This window comes from Mus musculus, chromosome X, assembly GCF_000001635.26.
Source record: "Mus musculus strain C57BL/6J chromosome X, GRCm38.p6 C57BL/6J".
NCBI lineage: Eukaryota > Metazoa > Chordata > Mammalia > Rodentia > Muridae > Mus > Mus musculus.
Genome location: NC_000086.7, coordinates 73,073,726 through 73,097,810, shown reverse-complemented (window position 1 = coordinate 73,097,810; position 24,085 = coordinate 73,073,726). Strand labels below are relative to the sequence as shown.

The following is a 24,085-nucleotide window of genomic DNA, read 5'->3' as shown; positions in this document are numbered from 1 at the left end:
TTGGTTTGCCGAGGTGAAGTACTGGGTGAAAGGGCATCCTCAGCTAAGCTGAGTTAAGAAGAGTAATGCTGGGACCACAGTCTTTGGGGGAGGATGGTGTGGATCACTAGGAGACTTGCCTAAGAGGGCCTGTGATGTAATGTGCCTGAGTCTGGCTTTAGCCTCTGACTGGACTAGTAACCCCTGGAGAGTCAGTGCAGAAGTTGCAGAGATAGAGAGCCTGGGATGTCTGAGCCGGACACTGCGGTCAAGGTATGGGCTCATAGTATCCAACATCTGCCCGTTTTGTACTGTTTAGGGCCAGACTGAACACCCGAGGCCTCTGAGATACAGCCCAGGGCATCCCGCAATGGGAGCACCAATCGGAGAGAAAAGGACACAGGACCCTTCAGGCATGCACCCTAGCGTACACTTGGGACTGGTAGGTTTTCCTATCCCTGGAGCATTGGCTCAGCTCTGTTTGCACAAGCTTGCAGGAGCATCTCACCTTTGGGCATGTGTATTCTTTTGCTTCACAGGACCCAATGGACCTCTCTCTGACACACGTTTAGGCTTCTTTCTGTTGCAGCCAATCAGAGATACTTACATAAGGTGCTGGGCAAAAAGGAGATGGGTTGCAGCTGTGGCCCAATGAAATGAAGCCACGGGAAAGCAGGTGAGTGGATGAGGCATGCTGGGCCCCTTGATTTATGCGCAGAGTGCTGGTACCCAGTACGCATGTGCAAGCTGGTACACCAGCCAATCAGAGAACATTATATCAGCCGAGACCCGACCAAGTGGGATGAACCTCTGTGTGGAAGGAGGCTGCCTTGTGGAGAGGAGGGGACTAGGTGGGTGACGAGTTTTGCCGGGGGGGGGGGGTGTGGACGTCCCACGGTGGGACTCCGGGGGTGGTTAGGAGGCACCCTTGTTGTTCTCATCGTCGTTGTAGTGGGACAGTGGGATCACAGAACATGAGGGTCCCGGGAAGCCTGTGAGGTGACTTCGGGAGCTTTCTTTTACTGAAAGAGGCGCCAGAGCTGAGAATGAGAAGCCAGGAATGAGAAAAACTCCCAGTTTGGGGTTGTTTTTCGTTGTTCTTTGGTTTTGTTTGGTTTTTGTGGTGGTGGTGGTTTTTTGTTTTTTTTTTTTTGTTCGTTTGTTTTGTTTTGTTTGTTTGTTTTGGTTGTTTTTTTGGTTGGTTGGTTGGTTCCTGACTGCACACCTGGATCCTCCTGTGACACTTCCATAAGCAGTATCTGAGCAGGATAGTTAGTCTGAAGTGGAAGGGGGAAACCCTGGGCACTTTGCACAAACACATGGGCAACGACAGGGACCAAGCTGGGAATGGGTACCTGATTGGCAGGCCCCACACCTTTGGGAGTACCTGTAGGCAGCCTCAGGCATGCCTGCACAGTAGTGTTTCTGCTAATCAGAGACCTACTCCAGAATATGGGGCCTCTATCTGAGGGGCGGGGGAAGGAGCCTCTCAGAGGAATGTATTGAAGTGTGGTCACCAGGGTGAGTGACAGGGAATTAGCAGAGTCAGTCTTGAGCCTCTGATGGTGAGAAAGCTCAGTCAGCCTGGTGTATCGGGCCTTTTGGGGAGCAAAGCAGGGTCTTGAGGCAGAAGGGACCAGGTTTAGCTGTGATGAGATGTTTGGAAGACTTTGCACCTGGTAGTAAAATAGACCAGTGAGACCAGTTGATGAAAAGGGTTCCAGGAGGGTTGCAGGTTTGAAGAGAGTTGGCTGGGACAGTGACATAGAGAAAAGGAAGTAGTGTCTCTCCCATGTCCTCCAGGGGTCCTCAGTGGCCACATCTGGGTCCTGCTTCTTTGCAGCCATGGGCCTTGCCTCCCTCAACACAAATGCCTGTGTTTTTGTATGTTTTTCTCAAAGTGTCAAGATTTGGTCAAGATCTAGAATATTGGTGGGCCATAGGAGGTACTCCTAAAATCTGTGTTGAATGTTGAAGGGGATGGGCCAGGACTGGTCCCCTTCACCAAAGGGCAGCATCTCCATCCAAATCCCACAAGTACTATACTAGCTGAAACCACTTAACCCTGGGTATACACACCTTCCCAGCCAGTCAGAGAGATGTGCACTGGGAGGTGGTTCCTATATGGGTATGACCAACCACCCTCTGAAAAGGAGGAGGCTCCAGGGGTAGACGAGTACCCTGGGTGGATGATTGGCTATTGGGGAACTCTGTTTAGGGGCTCTCCAGTTGATACGGGGTTCAGAAAGGAGCCTTAGCTCGTGTGGTAGGGCAGTGGGATCACAAAGAGGCAGGTCCAAACCAAACCAGTGGGACCATCCTAGGACCTTCACTTTCCAAAGGAGGCCTGGCAAGGCCACAGAGGGCAAGGCAAGGGAGCAGTCATGGGGCTGCATGGATTGGGAGGGCTAAATGGGACAGCAAGTGGGCTGTGAGACATGGCCTCCCTGACTGATGAGTAGGACCTTAGTGAGTTGGAATTACCACCAGACATCAGCATTAGGTCCTTGTATTATACGGGGTGAGGGTATAGGGGTAGGAGAGCAGCAGAGGGTACTGATCTAGAGAGGTAGTGTGTCTGGGAGCTCCAAGTCCAGATAGAGAAATGGGGCAGGTCAGGACATTGGTGGCATGCTCTTGTCCTCATTTTGCTCCAGCACAAGTGCCAGGATACTCAGCCACACCCATGGTGTCCTGTTCCCTGTTCCTATTTCCTTCTTCCAATTCTTCCCGGTATCTCTACTTCCAGGACTCCTATCTAACACAAGAAGATTCTAGCTATGTCAAGCAGGGAAAGGAAGGCCACTGACACTGCTGGCAGGCACTCAAGGATGGATCCAAATCTCTCCTCAGATGACAGCCAGAACCCAGGTGCAGTCGCAGCAGGGAAAAAAACAGAAGACAACAACAAAACCAAAACAACATCATGAAAAAACCCACAAACAAACAAACCAGAGGGGCTGCCAGAAGGCTGTGTCCACCCCCAGCAGACATCCTAAAATCCCTTGGCAGGTGGCACACTGAGTGGATGTGGTGGTGTGTGGACATTTCCTTCTTGGACTAGTGGGGGGAGGTTCAGATGCAATTAACTGCTACTCAAGCTTGTTTGTGGCTTTAGCTTTCCCCACCTGAAATTCCCACCACACAAGAATCCTGCAAGGCTCATAAGACAGTTCTCTGCAGGCAATATGCAGTGTGCCTCTCTGGGAACACATGGGTCACATGTGGAAGGACAGTGCATATGCCTCCAACATCTGGTCCAAGAATCACTCAAGCCTAATGAATTTTGTGTGTGTCTGTACTTCTGTGTGATATTAATATTCTCTCTCTCTCTCTCTGTCTCTCCCCATGCTTTTTGTGCCCACTGTCACTCACTCTCTGCCTGCACGTGCTTGTGTGTGCTTGCATGCATGCATGCGTAAGAATGGGAGTGTGTGTGCATGACTTCTTTTAAAAGTGAAAGTTACTGTAGGTGGCTATTGGCTCTAGAAACCCCACAGTGAGTCAGTTTTCAATGGGAGATGATGGGAGAAGCTCACTTTGTCTCAAAACATTTTTCATCTTTGTCTTTAAATACAGCTAACAGAGAAGTCCTTGATGCTGGTAGGGAGGACATTATTTCCTCAGGAACAGAGAGGCAACAGGCCAGGTGATCACCTTTTTTGTTTGTTTCTTTCTCTCTCTCTCTTTCTCTCTATTTCTCTTTCTCTCTTTCTCTTTTTCTCTCTATTTCTCTTTCTTTTCTTCCTTCCTTCTCTCTCCCTCCCTCCATCCCTCCCTCCCTCTTTCTCTCTCTCTCTCTCTCTCTCTCTCTCTCTCTCTCTCTCTCTCTCTCTCTCTTTCTTTCTTTCTTTCCTTTTGCCCACTCATAAACAATGTTTAGAAAAGTCAGGCTGGAAAGGTGGCTCAGTGAAAGGGTGCTCTATGTATAAACATGAGAATCTGAGGTCATATTCAGCCCCAACAGAAAAGGCCACACGTGGCCACTTAACACCTTTGAAGCCCAGAACTGAGGGCTGAGGTGTGGCAGAGAGCTTCTTTCTGCATGCCAACCTACCAAAAATAAACTGAGAGATAAACAAACAAACAAACAAACAAACAAATGCAGTGGTGGGTAAGGTGTGTGAATCACAGGAATGTCCTGGATGCATTGAGTTTAAAGGCTCCAACACATTTGTCCTGCAGTACATCAGATGTTCAGTGTGTTACAAAATGAAAATCTCATGCTACCAGCAAAATACAAGTTCTGTCACAGAACTTGTCTGACAGGAATAAGCTGGAAATTGGTAGAGGAGGAACCCCTCCACACATACACACATACACACATATACATTACTACCTCTGATGGCTGCACACTTATACACATGCATTTCTGTTGCATACAGAGAAATCGAGAAGAATCAGTGTTTGCTCTTGAACTGTGAACTTTATAGAGGCTGTGTGGGGCACACTCTACTTCCCTGCTCATGCAACAAAGTTGGCCTTTGGTATACATTGAATTAAAGAGTTTATGTGATTTCTTTGCAGGAAGGAAAAACAGGACTTGGTCCAAGAATTCGAAGGTATGTTCTGGGAGACAATTCGAATTTGAGAAAATTGTTTGAGCCAAAGAACTGCAAGGCAAGGGAGTTGTCACTTGGCAGAGAAGAGAAGTGGGCTTACTGCCTTGTTCTCAAACACACAATGTGGAAATAGTGTTTATTACTCACCAAGTCTCTACTTCACCTTAATTGTCCATGTGAAGATCCTGGCACCTGCAGTGGGACGATCCATGCCTACTCTCTGTGAGATATTTACAAATTGGATGAAAGTATCCGTCTCCCAGTTTTTGATTCACACAAGTGATGCATCTGTTTTTGATACCACATTTTACTTCTCTCATTTGTATTCTAGTCCTGTTCTTCTATATTTGGTTGGGGGCGGCAATGCTTGAAGAGGGCCAATCCTGGTTAAATAGCTGCCCACAATTTACAATGCAAAGAGATAGCACATGAAGTGGAAAGCTGAAGTCAGTGCTGTTAGCCTGTGGCTCTAGTATGATCAGTTGAGTCCTGCATTAAATTGCTGTCAGAGGTTAGTCACATGAACTGTTAAACAAAACTTATCAACCTGAGAAACAGCTGGGAGGTCTGCAGGCTTTTCTGATGTTGAGTTACATCTAGAAACTATCCTGAACCTCAGGATAGGGCTGTAGTCATGTGGAGGCCATTGCCTCATATTGTTCAGGCCTCTGGGTTCCATCCCCAATACCACAGAGTTTTCCATGAGTCAAGTTTTCCCTTTCAATTATTCAGGATGTAGCCGGGCGTGGTGGCCCAAGCCTTTAATCATAGCATTCAGGAGGGAGAGACAGGTGGATTTCTGAGTTCAAGGCCAGCCCGGTCTACAGAGTGAGTTCCAGGACATCCAGGGCTACACAGAGAAACCCTGTCTCAAACCCCCCCCCCAGAAAAATTCAGGATGTCTACCTTATCAAATTTGTCAAATAGCCTCAAGTGCTACAATGGTTACTATATTTTTCATCTCACTGTCCAGTGATCTCTGAGCCATTGGAGATTGTTGTAAGTGGACATTTGTACTTTGCATCAAGCAGCCCAACAGTTCCTCCTAGCATGTTCTAGGACTGGAACATTCTTAGTACATTGATTACATTCATACTTTATAAATGACATCTAGTAAAGAAATCACACAGTGACTTGATACCCTTTTTGTAAGTCTTGTTAAGGCCCCTCTGTTATGTTTTGTATGTAATATCTAGACACTGAAGTCCAACTGTCCAATTTCATGGTCAGGTCAGAGCCACTGAAATTCTTAACGGAAAGAAAGGAGGCAAATAACCATTGCATCGTCAGATCATCTCCACCTATTGATAGCAAGTGTCTTTCCAGTACCCTTGAGGGACCTTCACAGTAATGCCTACAAGATTATGTCCCCTTACAGAGCCACCTAACAAAGTTCTTCAGGAAAACAGAGAAAAATTCTCAAGGATCATGACCTCATCTTTCAGTGCCATGGAGGTCAAAATTAAGGATGTTCTGAAAACCCAGTGTGAACAGAGGTAGGGGTGTTGCTTCTTGTCACTTTGATCTCAGAGCTGTTGACAGTTGGTTTGTGAGCACAATGAAGGGGGAATAGCCAGTGGCCCCACTGGCTAGAAGCTTTGTTGGCAAGTGAACTTGCCTTGGTTTTTCTGTAGGACAGACTTTCTTTTGTCTTATACCCTCCCGTTGTACTGAAGTCAGTCATCTGCATTTCCTAAGGATGAACTAAGATGTTTTGACACAGGGCAGTTGAATCAGTGTAACAGTAAGTAAGGTGTGGGCATTGTGTGAAAGTGCTGGTGAATTGAGCTTGAAATCCTCGAATCATCCATCCTGGAGTCCTTCATCTCTTCAGTGTGAAATGAGATGAAAATCTCTAGCCTCCAATAAGGTACAGGTTTCCGGAGGAGCCCGGTTCACCATGCAGGTATGCTGAAATCCTCACAGGTACAGTGATGAAGAGTGGGTAGGTGTCCACAGAATTCTCTGATGGTCGAGGGTGTGCATCCTCATTGGACCTATCTTTATAATGGGAAAATAAAGCAGGGGTTGTGCTCATCAGAGAGACTAATACTTGTGGAATGCTACTAAGACAATCCTGAGTTTTCTAGCACTAAGAGCTGTGAAGTGACTCCTGTCTCGGCCAAGGAGGAACACATGCTATTAGCCTGGTAGGAACTAATCCACCTCATTTTCCATTTCCCTGTCAGAATATTTTAGATCTCCTTTCTCAGCCTTGCATTTAGTGAAGGAAGGTCAGTCGTGCTGTGTTTGAATGGGCTTTCTTCATGTCGAGAAGGAATATCACAGTGTTCACTGTTGTCTTTTACAGGCAGAAACTTTGTCAGGACTATTCTCTTCAGTTTACAAATTTGAGTAGGAAGTTAACTTCGGATGCATACAAACTCAAGAAACAGGCCGAAACACTCTCTGTGAGTATCAGGCTTACCTTTAAAGGAGTCCATTTTGTCAGCATCAGATGTAGCAACACAGGCTTCCTGCAGCAGGTCTGCAGGGAAGGGACAGCACATGAGCTCTGGGAGACAAGGAGGGTGGTTGATGTGGAGGGGAGAGACTCGCCATCCTTCCTGACTTGGTTTTTTATCTCCCTTCTGTGGGAAGATGACAAGGGTAATGATGGGTTAGGAGACCGCATGGTACAGGCCTGGGGGGATGAGCAGGTTCTGTCTGCAGAGTGCAGGAGGAGGTATGGGATTGTATCCTGAGGGGGGACCCTTCAGGATCGACACAGTGCAGATGCCAAAGAGTAGGAGGGCCCCACATAGCCTTCTGACACAGTGATCAGGGATGCGGAGTGAGAGCAGTTCATGGGGCTGTGGAGAAGCAGGTGGAGACTTAGCTGCCAGTGTGGTTGGAGTTCAGACCGGCCCTGTCCCAGAGGAGAAGAGGGAAAGGTTCCCATGCAGTGATGGATGGACCTGGGATGGTGACAGGGTCACCTTTTGCCTGGAGATGAGAATGGGCTTTGGGGGACTGGTAACTGGACTCAGTGCTGTCTCTGGGGGCTCTTTCTTCCTGGTGGAGGATGGAGCTGCTCCCTGGGAATTCTGACTTCCAAAGGTAGGGAAGCAGAAGGGGAACTACTGAGGGGTATGGAGATGCTGTCCAGCCCAGCTCAGGTCAGGAGCGTGGACTCTGGAATCCCACCAAGTGGATCGCAGTCACCGTCCAGTTTCTTGCTAGTTATGCTAACTCAGAAAAAATAATTTACATCTGTGCCTTAGTTTCTTGGAAGTGGAAGGAGAGAAGAAGTCCATATGTATCTGAAAGAATTTTGTCAAAGATTTGTTTTAGATGTGTATCCTTATATTGGTACAGGGCAGTATCTGAAGTCAGTCTTAAAGAATATAACCCTGTTAGTGTGGCACTGTGTGCTCTACTCTTACTGGAAAGGCCAAAGTGGAGTGGGTCCCTATGTGGAGGAGTGACAAATGATGGGGATAACTCAAGGTAGGTTCTAAAAATACAGAGAGTCCAGCAGATTTGAAGGCCTCTAGTAGGTAGGTTATCAAGACTACAGGAACTACTAGCAGTGTTTTGAGTAGTGTTAAATAGGAACCCTTCCCATTCAATGAGTGAGCTTCACATAATGAAGGTTATTTTTCTACTATTAGGTTACTCCTGTAAATGTGGTCACTGTTTTAATTGAAAACAATTGTAAATGTTTTTCACTCCATCTCTTTTGCATAAATAAAATAAAAAATTGCCTTTTATGAGTTTCCTGTCCCCCCCCTCACTTGTTCTTACATCTTACACTGCCTTTGTTTGTAGAATATGTTTATGGAGCAACAGAAGTTTATTCATGAAACTCTCACTCTCCAGAAGAACAGAATGGAGGAATTTAAATCACTGTGTGAAAAATACTTGGAGGTATGTTGAACAACCTCTACAGGGGACACTGAATATCCTGGTATTCTTTCTGTGCTTTGGATAACAGCTTATGAAAGTTACCTGCAAACACCTCCCACCATTTCCTCATGCTCCATGTAATCCTAAGTACAAAGTCAGTTTAATTTTAGCATTCACTCATGGTTAGGAGAATCATTCAAAGCAGGACTTGCTGCCTTGGTCATTTCATCTGGAGCTGTTCATATTGTACAGGGCACTAATGCTCTTCAGCTCATCCCATCTTGACTCACAGTACATTTTTTCATTGGGTATGTATGTGCACACATGCACACATGCGTACTTGTCTGTGCATGGGTGTGTAGATGTCGGAAGACAACTCTTACAGACACACTTCATCATATCTTTTTTTTTCTTACCTCTAGCTTTTTGTTTGTTTGGTTTTAATTTTGACACAGGGTCTCACTGTGTAGCTCTGGCTGTCCTGAACTCACTATGTCGACCACTCTGGACTCAAACTCACAGAGATCTACCTGCCTGCCTCTGCTTCCTGAGTGCTGGGATTACAGGTGTGCACCACTGTGCGGGACTCCCATGATACCCTTTTGAAACAGTATGACTCCCTGGACCTGGAACTATGGCTATGCTGGCTGGCTGCTCAGCAGTTCCTTTGCTGCCACAGGTCGATGTGTCACCATGCCTGACTTTTAGTATTTATGCTGAAGGGCTTACGTTGGCCTTTTATGCTTATGGAGCAAGCTCCTCCACTACTGCTGCATTCTTACCCCCCAAGAATTACTTTTACACACTGCAGCTGTCGTCCCAGACCCTCTCGTTCCATCTTTAAGCAGACTAGTGACAAGAATATTTGTACTTACTTCCCTTGCTCAGTCCATTTACATTTCCTATCATTGTAGGACTGAAACATGGCTTCATATGGCCAATTAGAACCATAAGACAGCTCCCAGGTATAGCGCTCAGTAAGAAAGTAAGTGGAAGACAGAGAGATTGTGAATTGAGAGTTGTCCTCCATAATAGTCTCTCTAAGTTCTTGCTAGGCATGTTGATTGTCCTATGCTGTCTTCAGGTTTGTAGCTCTCTACAAGACAATTAAATACTGGACGCTCTACTTTTGTTTCAGACTCAATGTGAATTGGCTTGTTCAAGTTGCAGTTAAAATTTTGTTCATCCAGAGTAATTCAGATGACCCAAAACAACCAAGTTGACAGAATTCATCCTTGCTTTCATAATGCCTGTCTCCTACAAAAAAACCCTACCCCAGCACACACACACACACACACACACACACACACACACACACACACACACACACACACACACACACGGGGCGGGGATTAGGGGCCAGTGTGTGTTCCTGCTGAAATATCATTCTTTAAGTACTCAGTAGCCTAGAAACTTGCTCAGCCATTCCAATGTTAAGATCTCTGTGTTGTTCCAGTTTCTGTGGTCACTGAACAAGATTATGGAAGAGGTCCTGCCAAGTTTTATAATGCCTCCACAGTATTTAGCAAGACTGTAGTTGTAGTGTGTGCTGTTTCACTCAGTGCTAAAGGGAATGTGGAGGTGGAAACCTTGAGTTTTAAATTCCTGGTGCACAGTGGTCATAGTACGGGACAAGCTATTCCATCTTGCTAAGAAGTGGGCGAGTGGCAATGAATGGGCTCATGCTTCATGCTCTGTTTGCATTTGGCTTCATGGGCTTTCATTTGTGCTGTGCATGGAGAGTTATCCCAGACTCTCAGACATGGTAGGCAAGCACCCTTCCCCTGGGCCACCCCTATAGCTGATCCCTCACAATTTGACCATTCAGCAGTGGGTTGAGAAGTGGCAAAGTCGGTGTCACTTTGGTGGATGTTTTGATCTTCTTCTTGTACAGGGTGCGTGCTCGCTGCTTCTGGAGTAATTTTTGGAGTAATTAAACCATGTTTTTTTTTTTTTTTTACCACACTTGCTTTCTTTAGAATGTTGATGTTCCCATTTGAAAGACAAGATGACCAGGGCTGATTTCCTCACATGTTTTTTGCTTCAGAAACTGGAGGTACTGAGGGATTCTCGGGGAAATTCCATCGCTGAAGAGCTGAGACGTCTCATAGCCACCTTGGAAATCAAACTTCTGATGCTGCATGTAAGTACCTAGCCTTTCCATAGAAAATGGGGATAAGGCCAACCTTGAGTGCTATTTATTTTACGTCCATTTAATATTTTCATTACTTAACAGAACCAGCAAAACACTGCTGCTCCTCCACAGTCTCTCCTGGATGTGTTATTCTCATAAAACTTTGGAGCACAAAAGCCGATATGAGGGGAGCAGTATAATCATCTGGGTGAAGCTGCTAGTGCTGATGATTGCAGCTTCGGTGCCTGGATCTTCTCCTGTCTTCCTCCTGTTCCTGAAGATGCCCCGTTCTGTTAAAATCCAAATAAACCCTGGGATTTGTGTGACAGCAGTGCAAATATGTCTGTAGGGAACTCCAGCCCTCGGGTAGAGATGGCAGGCTTTCCTTGGTAGCATCGCAATTACTGGTTAGCACACATTGGTGTTGATACAGTAGATTATCATACCTGAACATCATCTCCCCAAATTGGAAGGCACACAAGTGGGCTATTGTTGTCGTGTCCAGATAAATAATTAGAGAAGATACAGGCTTTCTTTGACATTCTGCTCTGAAATGTGTTCAGTGATGGAGCCTATGAAACTGACCTTCAGCCTCCAAAGGCAGTGTGCTCTTAATAGTTAAAGTAGTAGAATTCATCAAACCTCCCGAGTAAGAAAGATGTGAGTAACGTGGCTTGAATCAGTGGAAATGCCATTTGCAGACAACATTTACAAGGTCTTTCAATTAAATGAATCTGTCACACTAAGAGGTGATTCTGAACATGAATACAGCTTAATTCGCCATCATTTATTAATCCCTCACTTGTATGGATAGGAGTAACTTAGAATGTTTTGTTTGTGGAATTTATCGGCCATGTAGTATGGGATCATCAGGGATATTATATATGAGGTCTCGTGTACAGTTAAAGCTCGCGTCCTGTGATTTCCTGTATGGATACCCTGGGTAATCCTTACTTGGGAACGTTTGATTTAATAAACATGAAATAGTTTCAGACTTGTTGGCATGAGTCATTTAATTGCATTCTCTTTCTGACATCCCTGACGTTTCACCCCTTCTCAGACAGACATAGCCCCATGCCATGTGGAGGTGTGCTGTCACCTGTGTTCCTGCATGGGGCCAGTGTAGTCCAGGCCACTTGTCTCATTGTGTCCCGTTGTGTAGAAGCATTGAAAACAGGCTGTGTTCAGCCTCCCCCATTTTCTCCAAGTGGAATTGCATTCCTCCAGATTGAATGAGGGCTTCCCTGTTGGAATCATTTTACTGTCTAAAATTTGCATTATCTAGAAGAACTTCCCCCTTTCTGCAAACTACCTGTGGCCCTTTGGACCTTTAGTATTATTTCTTTAATAATCATTAATAATCATAATATAATGTTGTATTATTACCAGCTTTGAATGTCTCCTACTTGAAATATTCTGCCTATCTTTACCATATATGGATACTGTCCATAGTGTTTCTCCAGTGTTGAATTCTATTTTATTTCTCTGTCTCTCTCTGTCTCTCTGTGTCTGTATCTGTCTCTCTCTGTATATATAAATATTGCTTTTTGTGTGTGGTACTTATGTATATGCCTTCATGTGTATAGGCAGAGCTGTGTGTGTGATTGCACACATGTACCTTTGCATGTAGGGGCCAGAGATACTTCTGATACCTGGTTTATTTTATGAAACAGTCCCTCTCCCTCTCCCTCTCCCTCTCCCTCTCCCTCTCCCTCTCCCTCTCCCTCTCCCTCTCCCTCTCCCTCTCCCTCTCCCTCTCCCTCTCCCTCTCCCTCTCCCTCTCCCTCTCCCTCTCCAACATGGTGCTCATCATTTTGCGTACGGTATTAGATCATTGGGTTCTAGGGATCCTCCTGTCTCTACCTCCTAGTGCTGCTGGTACACACAATCACTGCTGTGCTGAGATTTTTCTTTAAAGTTTTATTTTGGTTATTTTATTTATGTGGATCTGCTTGTGTCTGTCTGTGCCCATGCATTCAGATGCCCACAGAGGGTGTCAGACCCTTAGAGGTAGAATTCCTATGGGCCACCTGATGGGGACAGCGATTTGAACTCAGATCTTCTGGAAGAGCACCAAGTGCTCTTAACTACTGACCCGTGTCTAAAGCCCCTGTGCTGAGGGTTTTAAAAGGTTTCTGGGCATCTGTACTCAGAGTCTCATGGCTGTTCAGCAAGCTTTTCACCTGCTGAGCCATATCTCCCTGGTGCATATTTGTTTCTTATGAGTTTGAGCTCAGATATTTGTTGTTGTAGTTGATGTTGTTGTGGTTGTTCACTATCCACCCTGATGATGCATAGGAACATACCCTGTGACCCTTACTAATACATTGTGCAGCATCTAAATGTGTACATAGATGTGTGTCTTCCTCCCTGGGCGCACCACCACTCCTATCACAGTGTCCTACTCTGCTGGCAGCACCAAGGTACTTCACCCACAGGTCTCCAGGGAAACCAGGAATATTAAGCAAGCAGGTTTATGGATTCAATGGAAAAGATGTAAAAACCTATCCTTGGGTCCGAAAAGCTGGAAACCGGAAGTGATAAAAAAGCCTGGTCGTCTGAGTTATGTGTTGGGCCTCCACCTCTCCCACAACCATGACTGGAGATAGCTAGTATTCTAAATGACCCTTTTGCTATCTGTACAACCAGGGGCTCCCCCCTAGCTCCCACAACCAGGACTGGAGATACCTAGTATTCTAAATGACCCTTTTGCTATCTGTACAACCAGGGGCTCCCCCCTACCCCAGCTCCCACAACCAGGACTGGAGATACCTAATTGTCTAAATGACTGTTATACTACCTGCAGAGGCGCAGGCTCACCCATGCTGCCACAACCAGGACTGTATATAAATAATAGCATAAATGACCTCTAAGCTATCTGTGTGGCTCAGACCATGAGGGATCCTTCCTGAAGCCCTAAAGCTAGCACAGACAGCCTAGCCTCAGAACCCATCTCCTTGGAAGAAATGACATGTGCCCTGGGTGGCATTTTGGAGTAATTATGCTTCCTTGTGCACTGGAGATTGTAGTACACCAGGAAACACTTTTCCTACTTATACCATTTGAATGTGCTGGCAACAATCTGACTGGTCTCCACAGTCTCACCAGCATGAGCGGTCACTTGTGTTTCTGGTCTTAGCCATTCTGATGAATATAAAATGGAATTTCGGGGTTGTTTTGACTTGTACTTCCCTGATGGTTAAGGATATTGAACATTTAAGCATTTCTCAGCCATTTGAGTTTCCTCTAGTGAGAATTCTCTGATTAGATCTGTACCATTGAGTTGTCTGTTTTCTTGATATCTACTTTTTTCATTCTTTATATATTTTGAAAATTAGCCATTGGGTGGGCACATAGCTTCTTAAATTGAAGACGAGTCAATTCATCCACATTGACCTTTTACTATAAAGGAAGAACAAGTGGGTAACAATCATAACAGAAGATATCAACTCAATATTATTAGAGGTTACAGAAAGGATGCAATCTGATATACTGACTCAGGCAAGTCTGTTCGAACCTTCCCACAAGTAACCAGTGTTAGCATTCTGTGCAAGCTCAGCCCCCAGTTACCTGGCAACATCCAGGTGTGCTCTACTCCACAGTTACCTGGCAGGAGCCAGGTAGGCCTGACCCATTATAAAAGGGACTGCTTGCCTCTTTTTGCTCTCTTGCTCTTGCTACTCTTTCTCTTGCTCTTCCCTTTCTGCTCCCTCGTCCCCATTTCCTTACCTGCTCTTTCTCCATGTGCTCATGACTGGCCTCCACTTCCCTCACCACCACTACCACCACCTCCTCCTCCTCCTCCTCCTCCTCTTCCTCCTCCTTCTCTCTCTCTCTCTCTCTCTCTCTCTCTCTCACACACACACACACACACACACACACACACACACAAACACACATACTCTCTCTCTCTCTCTCTCTCTCTCTCTCTCTCTCTCTCTCTCTCTGTCTCTCTCTCCCTCTCCCTCTCCCTCTCCCTCTCCCTCTCCCTCTCCCTCTCCCTCTCCCTCTCCCTCTCCCTTTCCCATGCCCTGAATAAACTGTATTCTATACTATACCATCGTGTGGCTGGTCCCTCCAGGGGTAAGGGATGCCTCAGCATGGACCCACTGAAGCACCACTTTCCCCCGATACCTTGCCACGCCTCAATAGAACATCCCCCCCTTTACCTTTTTATAAACACACAAACCAGTGTTTTGTCTTTCTTACGTTTTAAAAAGTATTTATTTTATATAAACCTGAGCAAATGTGTGTGCACCACATGTATGCAGAAGCCTGAAGAGGCTAGAAGGGGCGTGGATCTCCTGCAACTGGAGTTACAGATGGTTGTGAGCTGCTATGTGGGTTCTGGGAACTGAATTCGCAACCTATATAAGATCTACAAGTGCTCTTAACTACTGGGTCATCTCTCCACCTCAGGAAAGGGACTTTTAAGACAGGAGGGCTAAGCGGTAAAGCTATTCCTCTGGCAGGAAGTGTGGTTTAAAGGAGGATGCAGGAGACAGGTACTGTCCCATTTATCAATAGAGAAGGAAGCGTGGGCCGTGGGCTAGTCTTGTTGTGTTCCTTGTCCTTGGATCATGTGCCAAACTGAGAGTCTGTGAAGACTTGTTACAGAAAATCTGGTGGGCAATAGGCGTGTAAGACTACAGCAATAGCGCCTAATACCTCAACTGGGGGCTGGGGTTAAGCAGGCGAAGTCAAGTCAGCCTCAAGGGCATGCGCACTGTCCCAGCCAATCAGAGAGGCATATGCGCCGGAAGGCAGGGCCTAACCAAGAAGGGGCTTTTTCCTGGGAGGTAAAGGGTTCTGAGGAGATTGTGGTGAGGCAGTGTCAGAGGAAGGTGACGCGGAAGGGAAGTACTAACCCGAACGAAGGAACGAAGGAACAAAGGGACGCTGTGGTAAAGGACCCTGTGTTCATCAAAGTGAGGAGGCTAAGGGTTGATTCAAGGCCGTTGTAAAGGTTCTAAAGGAGCCCCCGGGTAATCCAAGTGAGGCTAGAGTTGATTCAAGGCTGTTGAGGGAGGAGGTGAGAACCAGGCTAACCTGTGAAGTGATGTTCTGGACTCTCACTTCAACCTAGGACTGGACGAGCCCCCAAGGGTGGTTGGGAAAGGACCCGAGGGCCAACGGTCCCGGGAGGACTGAGCAGGACAGTGTGGAGGGTGGTAGGTGAAGTGTGTACCTACAATTCGTAACCCTTTGCCTGTCACTAGCTTTCATGGATCGCTGGGTGCCCTGAGGTGCACCTGGAATCTACTTGGTGAGTACAGCTCTCAAACGGAAGTGCCGCCTACAGGTAAGAACAGGTCATTTTCATACAGTGACCCTGTTTCTGACCAGGTACTAGCAACAAATATCTGGAGAGAGGGGGTGGGGCCCTGGCCTGTGTCACCTGAGCAGTGAGGAGCAGAGGCGACTAGGGTTTGGGGGTGGGAGAGTAGAGTAAGCCCCAATTTTAAGCTTGGCACGGGAAGGATGGAACATAAGGGGTGGGACTGGAGGCACTTGGGGGGGGGGTGTTGTTTGTTTGTTTTTCTTTTTCCATCCCTTCCAGTTCGTTCCTCCAGGACAAATAGAAAGGGACACTCAGGCCCAACCCTGTGGAAACCTGATGCCTGTTCCTGTGGCTTTCATTAGCTTCTTGTATCTTTAATATGTCTTTGCACATACAATGTTCAGGATTCCTGTCTAGTGCAGGGAGACTATAGTCATGGCTTCCAAAATCAAGGGCAGACCTCCCAAGCAACCAAAGGTGACTCCTGCTCTGCCATCTGACGATTCACAGCAGCTTCATGAAAATAACCCAGGTAAAATACCACAGGGTGAGGGTGGGGGTGAGGGAGTAGGCCCCAAGAGTGGAGATCAGTTCCCTAATATGCAAGAAGCTCCCAGCACTGTATAAGACCACATGTGGTAGTCTAAGCCTCTAATCCTCAGGAGGTGGAATCAAGAAGATCAGAAGCCCAGGGTCATTTTCACCTACATGGCAATTTCAAGACCAACCTAGACTATGTGAGACCTTGTCACAAAACACAAAACGTCAGGATGCTTGCAAGATCATTTCTGCCCTGTCCCCAAAGTATAGTCTGATGCATTTAGGTGGAGCACAGGTAATTTCTTGAGAATCACATGACATTTCATACATGAAAACTATTTTCAGAATGTGTTTGTGGGACTTATAGTTCCCAAGTGGTGTTCTTACCCTTAGTGGAGCTGCAAGGATCATAGAGCCTCTCCTGGCCTGTGCCAACATGTCTCATAGTAAGGGCATGGTTTATAATGACTAGAAACTGGAGGTCTTTTCCATAATTGTCCCCAGTGTCCCATTGTTTCTCACATACACAAACATGATTCAGTTTATATGTGTTCTAAAAACTTTGATGTATATATACATTTAGCACAAACCCCTTAGTGCACATAATTTCTTCATGTACGATGATCAAAATGGCAGACATAACTTGAAAGTAATTTGTTTTTTTCTATTCAATGCAGGAAACAATCTGGCCCTTGAAACTTGTGGGGAAAGCAGTTCTTCCCATGGAACAGGTGGACCAAAGCCAGGTGATGTGAAGGGAATTTTCATTGTTGGTAACGTACTTCAGAAAAGCACACTAATGCTCCTGTAACACATATTCCGTGTAAATTCTGAGACAGAGGACACTCCTTTCCACAAGAAACATGGTATATTATCTACATTGAATTCAAAGCCAGTAGGAATGCTTTCAGGCTAAAAATACAGAAAATGATGGCAAAAAAAATATCCTGGTGTATCTTTAGGACCCATTAGTAGTTTTAGAAAGTTGTTTAAAACTAAAGTGCTTCGATACCAGGAAGCATTATTCATCAGTAGGTAATAGGAGTGAGTTTCATAACTTGTTCTTATATACGCCCTGTTTCAGTGCTCTTTACTAATTCACTTGAGAGATTTTGATTGTGCATGCAAGGTGAGGAGTATTGTACTTACAAATGGTGGCAGTTGCTTTGTTTTGCTTTGCTTTGCTTTGCTTTGCTTTGCTTTGCTTTTGAGACAGGGTCTCACCATGTAGCCCTAGCTAACTCAGTATCAGACCAGGCTGGCCTATTGATTCACAGGGATCCATCTGCCTCTGCCCTGTAAGTGCTGGGTTAAAGTCATGTATCATCATGGCCAAAAGTGGTGCGGTTTGTTTTGTTTGTTTGTTTTGTTTTGTTTATTTATATACTGTGAAATCTTAGAAAACTGGGTGAAATTATCTATATTCCAGATTTTGTCAAAAGTAAGTGACAAAATCTGTTTGTTTGTTTGTTTGTTTCTTACTTTTTAAATGTCAGTCATTGTAAGTGCTTATCTCATTTCTTTGTTGTGTGGTGGGGTAGTGAGGACCAAGGACTCTGAAACAGCTCACTACTGTTTGCTTACATTGTATAAATAGCACACACAGTGCATGCAGAGTTAAAGTCAAATGTTAATATGTGAGCACTGTATAATCAGAATGAGTCTGGCTCTGACCTGCTATGTCAGATGATCTGTGGTAAAGGTCAAACTCAGAACTAATCTAGAGTTTTTGATATGATAGACCTCAATTTAGAAATTGTCCAGGATTTATACAGGGTTTTAGCTAAGTAGGAAAGCACTTGCCTACTATACTCAAGGTTCTGGTTTCCGTCCTCAGGTTGGCAATAGAGTTATCCATGAGTCAGTTCATTTTGTTCCTTAAACAGTTCAAATGTCTAGATTTCTGTTATGTTTTTCTAAAAACCTCAATGACTACGTTCAATACAGCATTTCTTTTCACCCTGCAGTAATCTGTGAACATTTGAAGACTATGTAAATGGAATGCTCTCATATTTTTCATAAATCAGCCCAACAGTTCTGCTTAATGTGTCCTTGAACTGGAGGATACTTTGTGCATTGATTAAATTGAGGCTTTAAATGATTTCTTGTAGAGAAATCAAGCAATACTTTTGAAAATATTTTTGTACATTTTGGAAAATCTCTCTAACTGTGTTATACATTTAAAGTACAAGTATCAGGTTTTCAAATTACAGTGGTAGCTGCTATAAATTTCCACTAACAAGAAGGAGTGGAATACCCTTGGTTTTTTAAAGGGTGGCTATATGTTGGTACCAAAGATTTTTCTAACAGGAGTGCAGTAGTATTTACCTTATTAACTGAACAATAAATATTTATAAGGATTTTCAATACAGGGCCCAGTAAGAAAACTCTAAATGAAAGGAAGAGAAAGTATGGGGTGAGTGTAAATAAAACTGTCCAAAACATTGAGTGGAATGTTGACCACTTCTTGAAAGTCCAGCATGAGCGAAGGTAAGACTCTGGGCTTTCCTATTTTATACATTTCTTAGTACTTAGGAATAAACCAGTTGCTAAGGACTAGCTGATATTTTCTGTTTGTTGGAGCCTCTGGTCAAAACTTCGTACGGCTTGGGTACTCCTTTTAGCTTATACTGCCACATTATAGCCAGAGTAAACTGTATTGCTTAGCTGTCAGTAAGGATGACCTTTTTTTTTTTTTTTTTTGGTCTAGTCAATTTAATATATTTGAACTTATTCACCATAAAGAATTTGTGTCTGACCCTTGAATGTGATGTCCAGGTTAACATTGAGTATCTCAAAACACATTCCATATAGCAGATACTCAATCATATGGAAAAAAAGAGATGAATCTTGTAGAAGAATAATCTATACATTTATGGAACAGAGTTGACCCTTTAGTAAATTACAAATATGCAAAAGTATGCCCTGCCTTAAAGTGAGGAAGAGTGGGTAAACCTCTGCAGAATTCTCTGATGGTCATGGGTATGCATCCTCACAGAACCAATTCTTCAGCAGGAGAAAATAAAGGAGAAGCTGTGCTTCTCAGGAAGATGAATACTTGTGGAATGTTACTCAGATACTAATTAATTACACTTCTCCCTAAGATTTATAAACCTAAGGTATTTGAAGTGACTTCCTTCTAATCCAACAGGAAACAGAAACTGTTAGTGTAAAACCACATGATCCACCTCATTTTCCATTTCCCTGTCAGAATATTTTAGATGCCCTTTCCCAGTCTTCCCTCTGAAGCTTTAGTGAGGGCACGTCAGTCATGCTTGGTTTGGATGGGCTTTCTTCATGTCGAGAAGGAATATCACAGTGTTCACCGTTGTCTTCTACAGGCAGGAACTTTATAAGGACTATTCTCATCAGTTTTTGACTTTGGTTATGATGTGGAATATAGATGTAGACCAAATCAAGAAACAGGCTGGAAAACTCTCTGTGAGTATCAGGCTTACCTTTAAAGGAGTCCATTTCCTCAGCATCAGAGGTAGCAACACAGGCTTCCTGCAGCAGGTCTGGAGGGAAGGGGCAGCACATGAGCTCTGGGAGACAAGGAGGGTGGTTGATGTGGAGGGGAGAGACTGGCCATCCTCCCTGACTTGGTTTTTTATCTCCCTTCTGTGGGAAGATGACAAGGGTAATGATGGGTTAGGAGCCCGCATGGTACAGGCATGGGGGGATGAGCAGGTACTGTCTGCAGAGTGCAGGAGGAGGTATGGGATTGTATCCTGAGAGGGGACCCTTCAGGATCGACACAGTGGAGATGCCAAAGAGTAGGAGGGCCCCACATAGCCTTCTGACACAGTGATCAGGGATGCGGAGTGAGAGCAGTTCATGGGGCTGTGGAGAAGCAGGTGGAGACTTAGCTGCCAGTGTGGTTGGAGTTCAGACCGGCCCTGTCCCAGAGGAGAAGAGGGAAAGGTTCCCATGCAGTGATGGATGGACCTGCGGTGGTGACAGGGTCACCTTTAGCCTGGAGATGAGAATGGGCTTTGGGGGACTGGTAACTGGACTCAGTGCTGTCTCTGGGGGCACTTTCTTCCTGGTGGAGGATGGAGCTGCTCCCTGGGGATTCTGACTTCCAAAGGTGGGGAAGCAGAAGGGGAACTACTGAGGGGTATGGAGATGCTGTCCAGCCCAGCTCAGGTCAGGAGCGTGGACTCTGGAATCCCACCAAGTGGATCGCAGTCACCTTCCAGTTTCTTGCTAGTTATGCTAACTCAGAAAAAATAATTTACATCTGTGCCTTAGTTTCTTGGAAGTGGAAGAAGAGAAGAAGTCCATATGTATCTGAAAGAATTTTGTCAAAGATTTGTTTTAGATGTGTATCCTTATATTGGTACAGGGCAGTATCTGAAGTCAGTCTTAAAGAATATAACCCTGTTAGTGTGGCACTGTGTGCTCTAGTCTTTCTGGAAAGGCCAAAATGCCCCCCCCCCTGCTTCTATGATAGTGCTCACCCACCCACCCACTCCTGCCTCACTGCCCTAGCATTCCCCTCATATGAAGCGAATCAAATGTCAAAATGTCAAAAATACTTGTTTCAAAATATCGTGTCTAGATGAAATATTGAATTATTTTTGCTAAGCTGCCATTTTCATGAAATGTCCCGTATTGCTTTATGTTTGTAGGATATACTTGATGAGCAACAAAAGCTTTTTCAACAATTTCAAAGTATTCATATGCAGAAAATAGAAGAATTTAAGGAGTTATGTGATCGACACTTGAAGGTGTGTTGGTCATCTTCTTGTGAGGGCAAATAAAAACACTGGCTCTCTTTCCTTCCATACTGGGGTTCATTGATAGTGTTCATACCTTTAAACTTCTTCTTTCTTTGATAGTGTTACCATGTCAGGTAAACCTAACTACTAAATGAGCGTCTCCTTTAAGGATACATTCATGGTTGTGGGTTCCTTTCAAAGCAGGAGTTGGTACATTGGTAACATTGCCCAAAGTTATACTTACTGTTTTGGGGGAAGTTCTGATTTTTATAGCATGGCTTTCTCCCATAATCAGATTTCTTTTGGACAGTGACAAATCAATGTAGGAAGTCTATATGCCCTTTGTTTCTTGACTCCTTGTGCTTTCTGCATTATTGAACTGTAATTATATTTTTTCCTGTGGACAATTACAATGGTAAGACAAGGCCCATCAGCATGATGAAGCAAAACTGTAAGTGAAGATAACAGTATATTGAGAATTAGCTACTGTTTTCAATGCATCCTATCCAATTCTTCTCAGCCTCATTGAACTTGGCCAAGTACATTTATATAGTTATTCTGGAATTAATTAGCTGTTGTACGCTCAGATTCATTTTCTGGGTTGTTGTTTAATGCCTTGTGTTCCTGTTGAATTTCCTTCATCCAGGCTAATTGATATAGGTCCAAACAGCCGCGTTGAAAGAATTTATTCCATGTTCTGTAATAGTTGGTGTACACTGGGATACATGTATGCAGAGCAGCCAATTTGAAGTGCTTCTGAGTCGTGGGTATCAGGCTGTAGTCCTTGTGGGGGGAAGCTTTTCAAAATCACACTGCAGGTTTGAGGTAGCTGTTAGTCTAATCCTCAGTCAGGGCTGCACTTCCTGAGTACTCTCCATTCTCTGTGTATGGTAATACTGCAGACTGCTCAGACATCTCCCCCGCCCCTGTCTTCCTCCAACTTTCTGTTCCTCCCTCCTCTTCCTTTCTCTTCCTTCTCCTCTGTCATCATCTTTAACTTCTTCATATTTTCTTCCTTTTCCCCTTCCTCCCCACACCCACTCCAATGTGTACGCATTTCCTATTCTGCCTATAAGATTTTGTTATTATATCCAGATTGCACAGTATAGCATCACCATACAGTCATGCTTCTCCAGTCTCTTCTTTTGTTTTCCTACCAAAATATTAGTCTTTCTACTGCGCCATAGGCATTAAGATTCATTTCACTTGCATAGCTCAGCAAGTTGGTCATCAGTTCTAATGCTAAAGTTTTGGGCTGTTTCTGGTTCTGCGTTCACTTAAAGTTATTGAAATATGAAAGAAATAATTAAATAGTTTTATCATTTTTCTATACCACATGTCACAAGAGTTTGTTTATAGCAAGTATCTCTCTCTCTGTGGCCCTGGCTAGCCTGGAGCTCACTATGCAGTGGCTTTACTTGAACTTGCACTGATCCTCCTGCCACTATTTTGGAGTGATGGAATTACAGGTACATTTCACCAAGGTACTCTGCTTAGTGCAACAGGTTTGATGTAGTGTGTCCTAATCCATTCATTGTTGAACCTTCCGTCATGGTCATAAACATTTCTCATCATGATCACACAAATTTCTGTATCTCCATTTGTAGCAATATTGTACTCAGCAATGCAGTTCCATACTTCTGTGGTGGATGCTCTGATTTTCATGTAGTATACAGTGTATTTTTACTTTAGATTAATTACTGACCATTCCATTTATTGTAATACATACTGATTTTAAACTGTAACTGTTCACAACTGTGAACCAAGATGACCAGGGATGGCTTCTAATTAAACATGGCTTTTGGTTTTAGAATCTACAGGCCATTAAGTGTTGTCGCCGAAAAGCTATTATTGAGGAAGCCAGAAAACTAATGGACTACTTGGAAAAGACAGTTACTGAAGAAACTGTAAGTAGAATATTTTTAAATGGAGTATTAGGATTAATTTGAGCATTAAATTTCTTTCCTAAAATATATGTCGTATATATACACACAAATATTAATTAGATGTTTAATACCACCAAGGTTCACGTAAACAAGCAGGAAGCAAAGGATGGTGTTCAATCATCACTTCTATCCCTGCTAATCTCGTAACACCTGGAAGAAAGAAGCTCAACCACCATGAAATGACTTGATGATATTTTCTAAATCTATGGTGACATGACACTGTTATTGTAGTGATTATCAATTCCTTGTTCACATCTCTGAGGCATCAGAAAAACTTTACTGAGAATGTTTTGTTTGTGGAATTTATCGCACATGTAGTATGGGATCATCAGGGATATTATATATGAGGTCTCGTGTACAGTTAAAGCTCGCGTCCTGTGATTTCCTGTATGGATACCCTGGGAAATCCTTACTTGGGAACGTTTGATTTAATAAACATGAAATAGTTTCAGACTTGTTGGCATGAGTCATTTAATTGCATTCTCTTTCTGACATCCCTGACGTTTCACCCCTTCTCAGACAGACATGGCCCCATGCCATGTGGAGGTGTGCTGTCACCTGTGTTCCTGCATGAGGCCAGTGTAGTCCAGGCCACTTGTCTCATTGTGTCCCGTTGTGTAGAAGCATTGAAAACAGGCTGTGTTCAGCCTCCCCCATTTTCTCCAAGTGGAATTGCATTCCTCCAGACTGAATGAGGGCTTCCCTGCTGGGATCATTTTACTGTCTAAAGTTTGCATTATCTAGAAGAACTTCCCCCTTTGTGCAAACTACCTGTGACCCTGTGGGCCTTTACTATTATTTCTTTAATAATAATTAATAATCATAATATAATGTTGTATTATTACCAGCTTTGAATGTCTCCTACTTGAAATATTCTGCCTATCTTTACCATATATGGATACTGTCCATAGTGTTTCTCCAGTGTTGAATTCTATTTTATTTCTCTTTCTCTCTGTCTCTGTCTTTGTCTCTCTGTTTATCTCTCGCTGTGTGTGTATGTGTGTGTGTGTATAAATATTCCTTTTGTGTGTGGTACTTATGTATATGCCTTCATGTGTATAGGCACAGCT

The 24,085-nt window shown here is 44.3% G+C and overlaps 2 protein-coding genes across 13 annotated transcripts; both read left to right on the top strand.

Moving 5' to 3' along the window:
• Positions 1-715: 715 nt before the first annotated feature.
• On the top strand, positions 716-11,518 carry Xlr3a (X-linked lymphocyte-regulated 3A). 5 transcript variants are annotated; one of them, NM_001110784.1, is made up of 9 exons: positions 716-830; positions 2,729-2,850; positions 3,559-3,628; positions 4,507-4,541; positions 5,920-6,037; positions 6,853-6,952; positions 8,313-8,411; positions 10,438-10,533; positions 10,627-11,518. In NM_001110784.1, the coding sequence occupies exons 2-9, from the start codon at positions 2,760-2,762 to the stop codon at positions 10,681-10,683; spliced, it is 666 nt and encodes a 221-aa protein (NP_001104254.1). In that variant the 5' UTR covers positions 716-830; positions 2,729-2,759; the 3' UTR covers positions 10,684-11,518. The 5 variants fall into 5 exon arrangements, with proteins under 5 accessions (NP_001104254.1, XP_011245858.1, XP_011245860.1 ...); XM_011247556.1 differs by having other exon boundaries at positions 726-830; positions 2,729-2,865; XM_011247557.1 differs by lacking the exon at positions 716-830 and adding an exon at positions 877-978 and having other exon boundaries at positions 2,729-2,865.
• Positions 11,519-15,283: 3,765 nt separating this feature from the next.
• Positions 15,284-23,468, top strand: Xlr4a (X-linked lymphocyte-regulated 4A). 8 transcript variants are annotated; one of them, XM_017318541.2, is made up of 9 exons: positions 15,284-15,428; positions 15,744-15,790; positions 16,223-16,337; positions 17,023-17,091; positions 18,718-18,835; positions 19,687-19,786; positions 20,980-21,078; positions 22,881-22,976; positions 23,094-23,468. In XM_017318541.2, exons 3-9 carry the CDS (start codon positions 16,241-16,243, stop codon positions 23,160-23,162), a joined length of 648 nt encoding a protein of 215 aa, XP_017174030.1. In that variant the 5' UTR covers positions 15,284-15,428; positions 15,744-15,790; positions 16,223-16,240; the 3' UTR covers positions 23,163-23,468. The 8 variants fall into 8 exon arrangements, with proteins under 8 accessions (XP_017174030.1, XP_017174031.1, XP_006528183.1 ...); XM_017318542.2 differs by having other exon boundaries at positions 15,284-15,452; XM_006528120.4 differs by having other exon boundaries at positions 15,284-15,452; positions 15,744-15,826.
• The last annotated feature ends 617 nt before the right edge of the window (positions 23,469-24,085 follow it).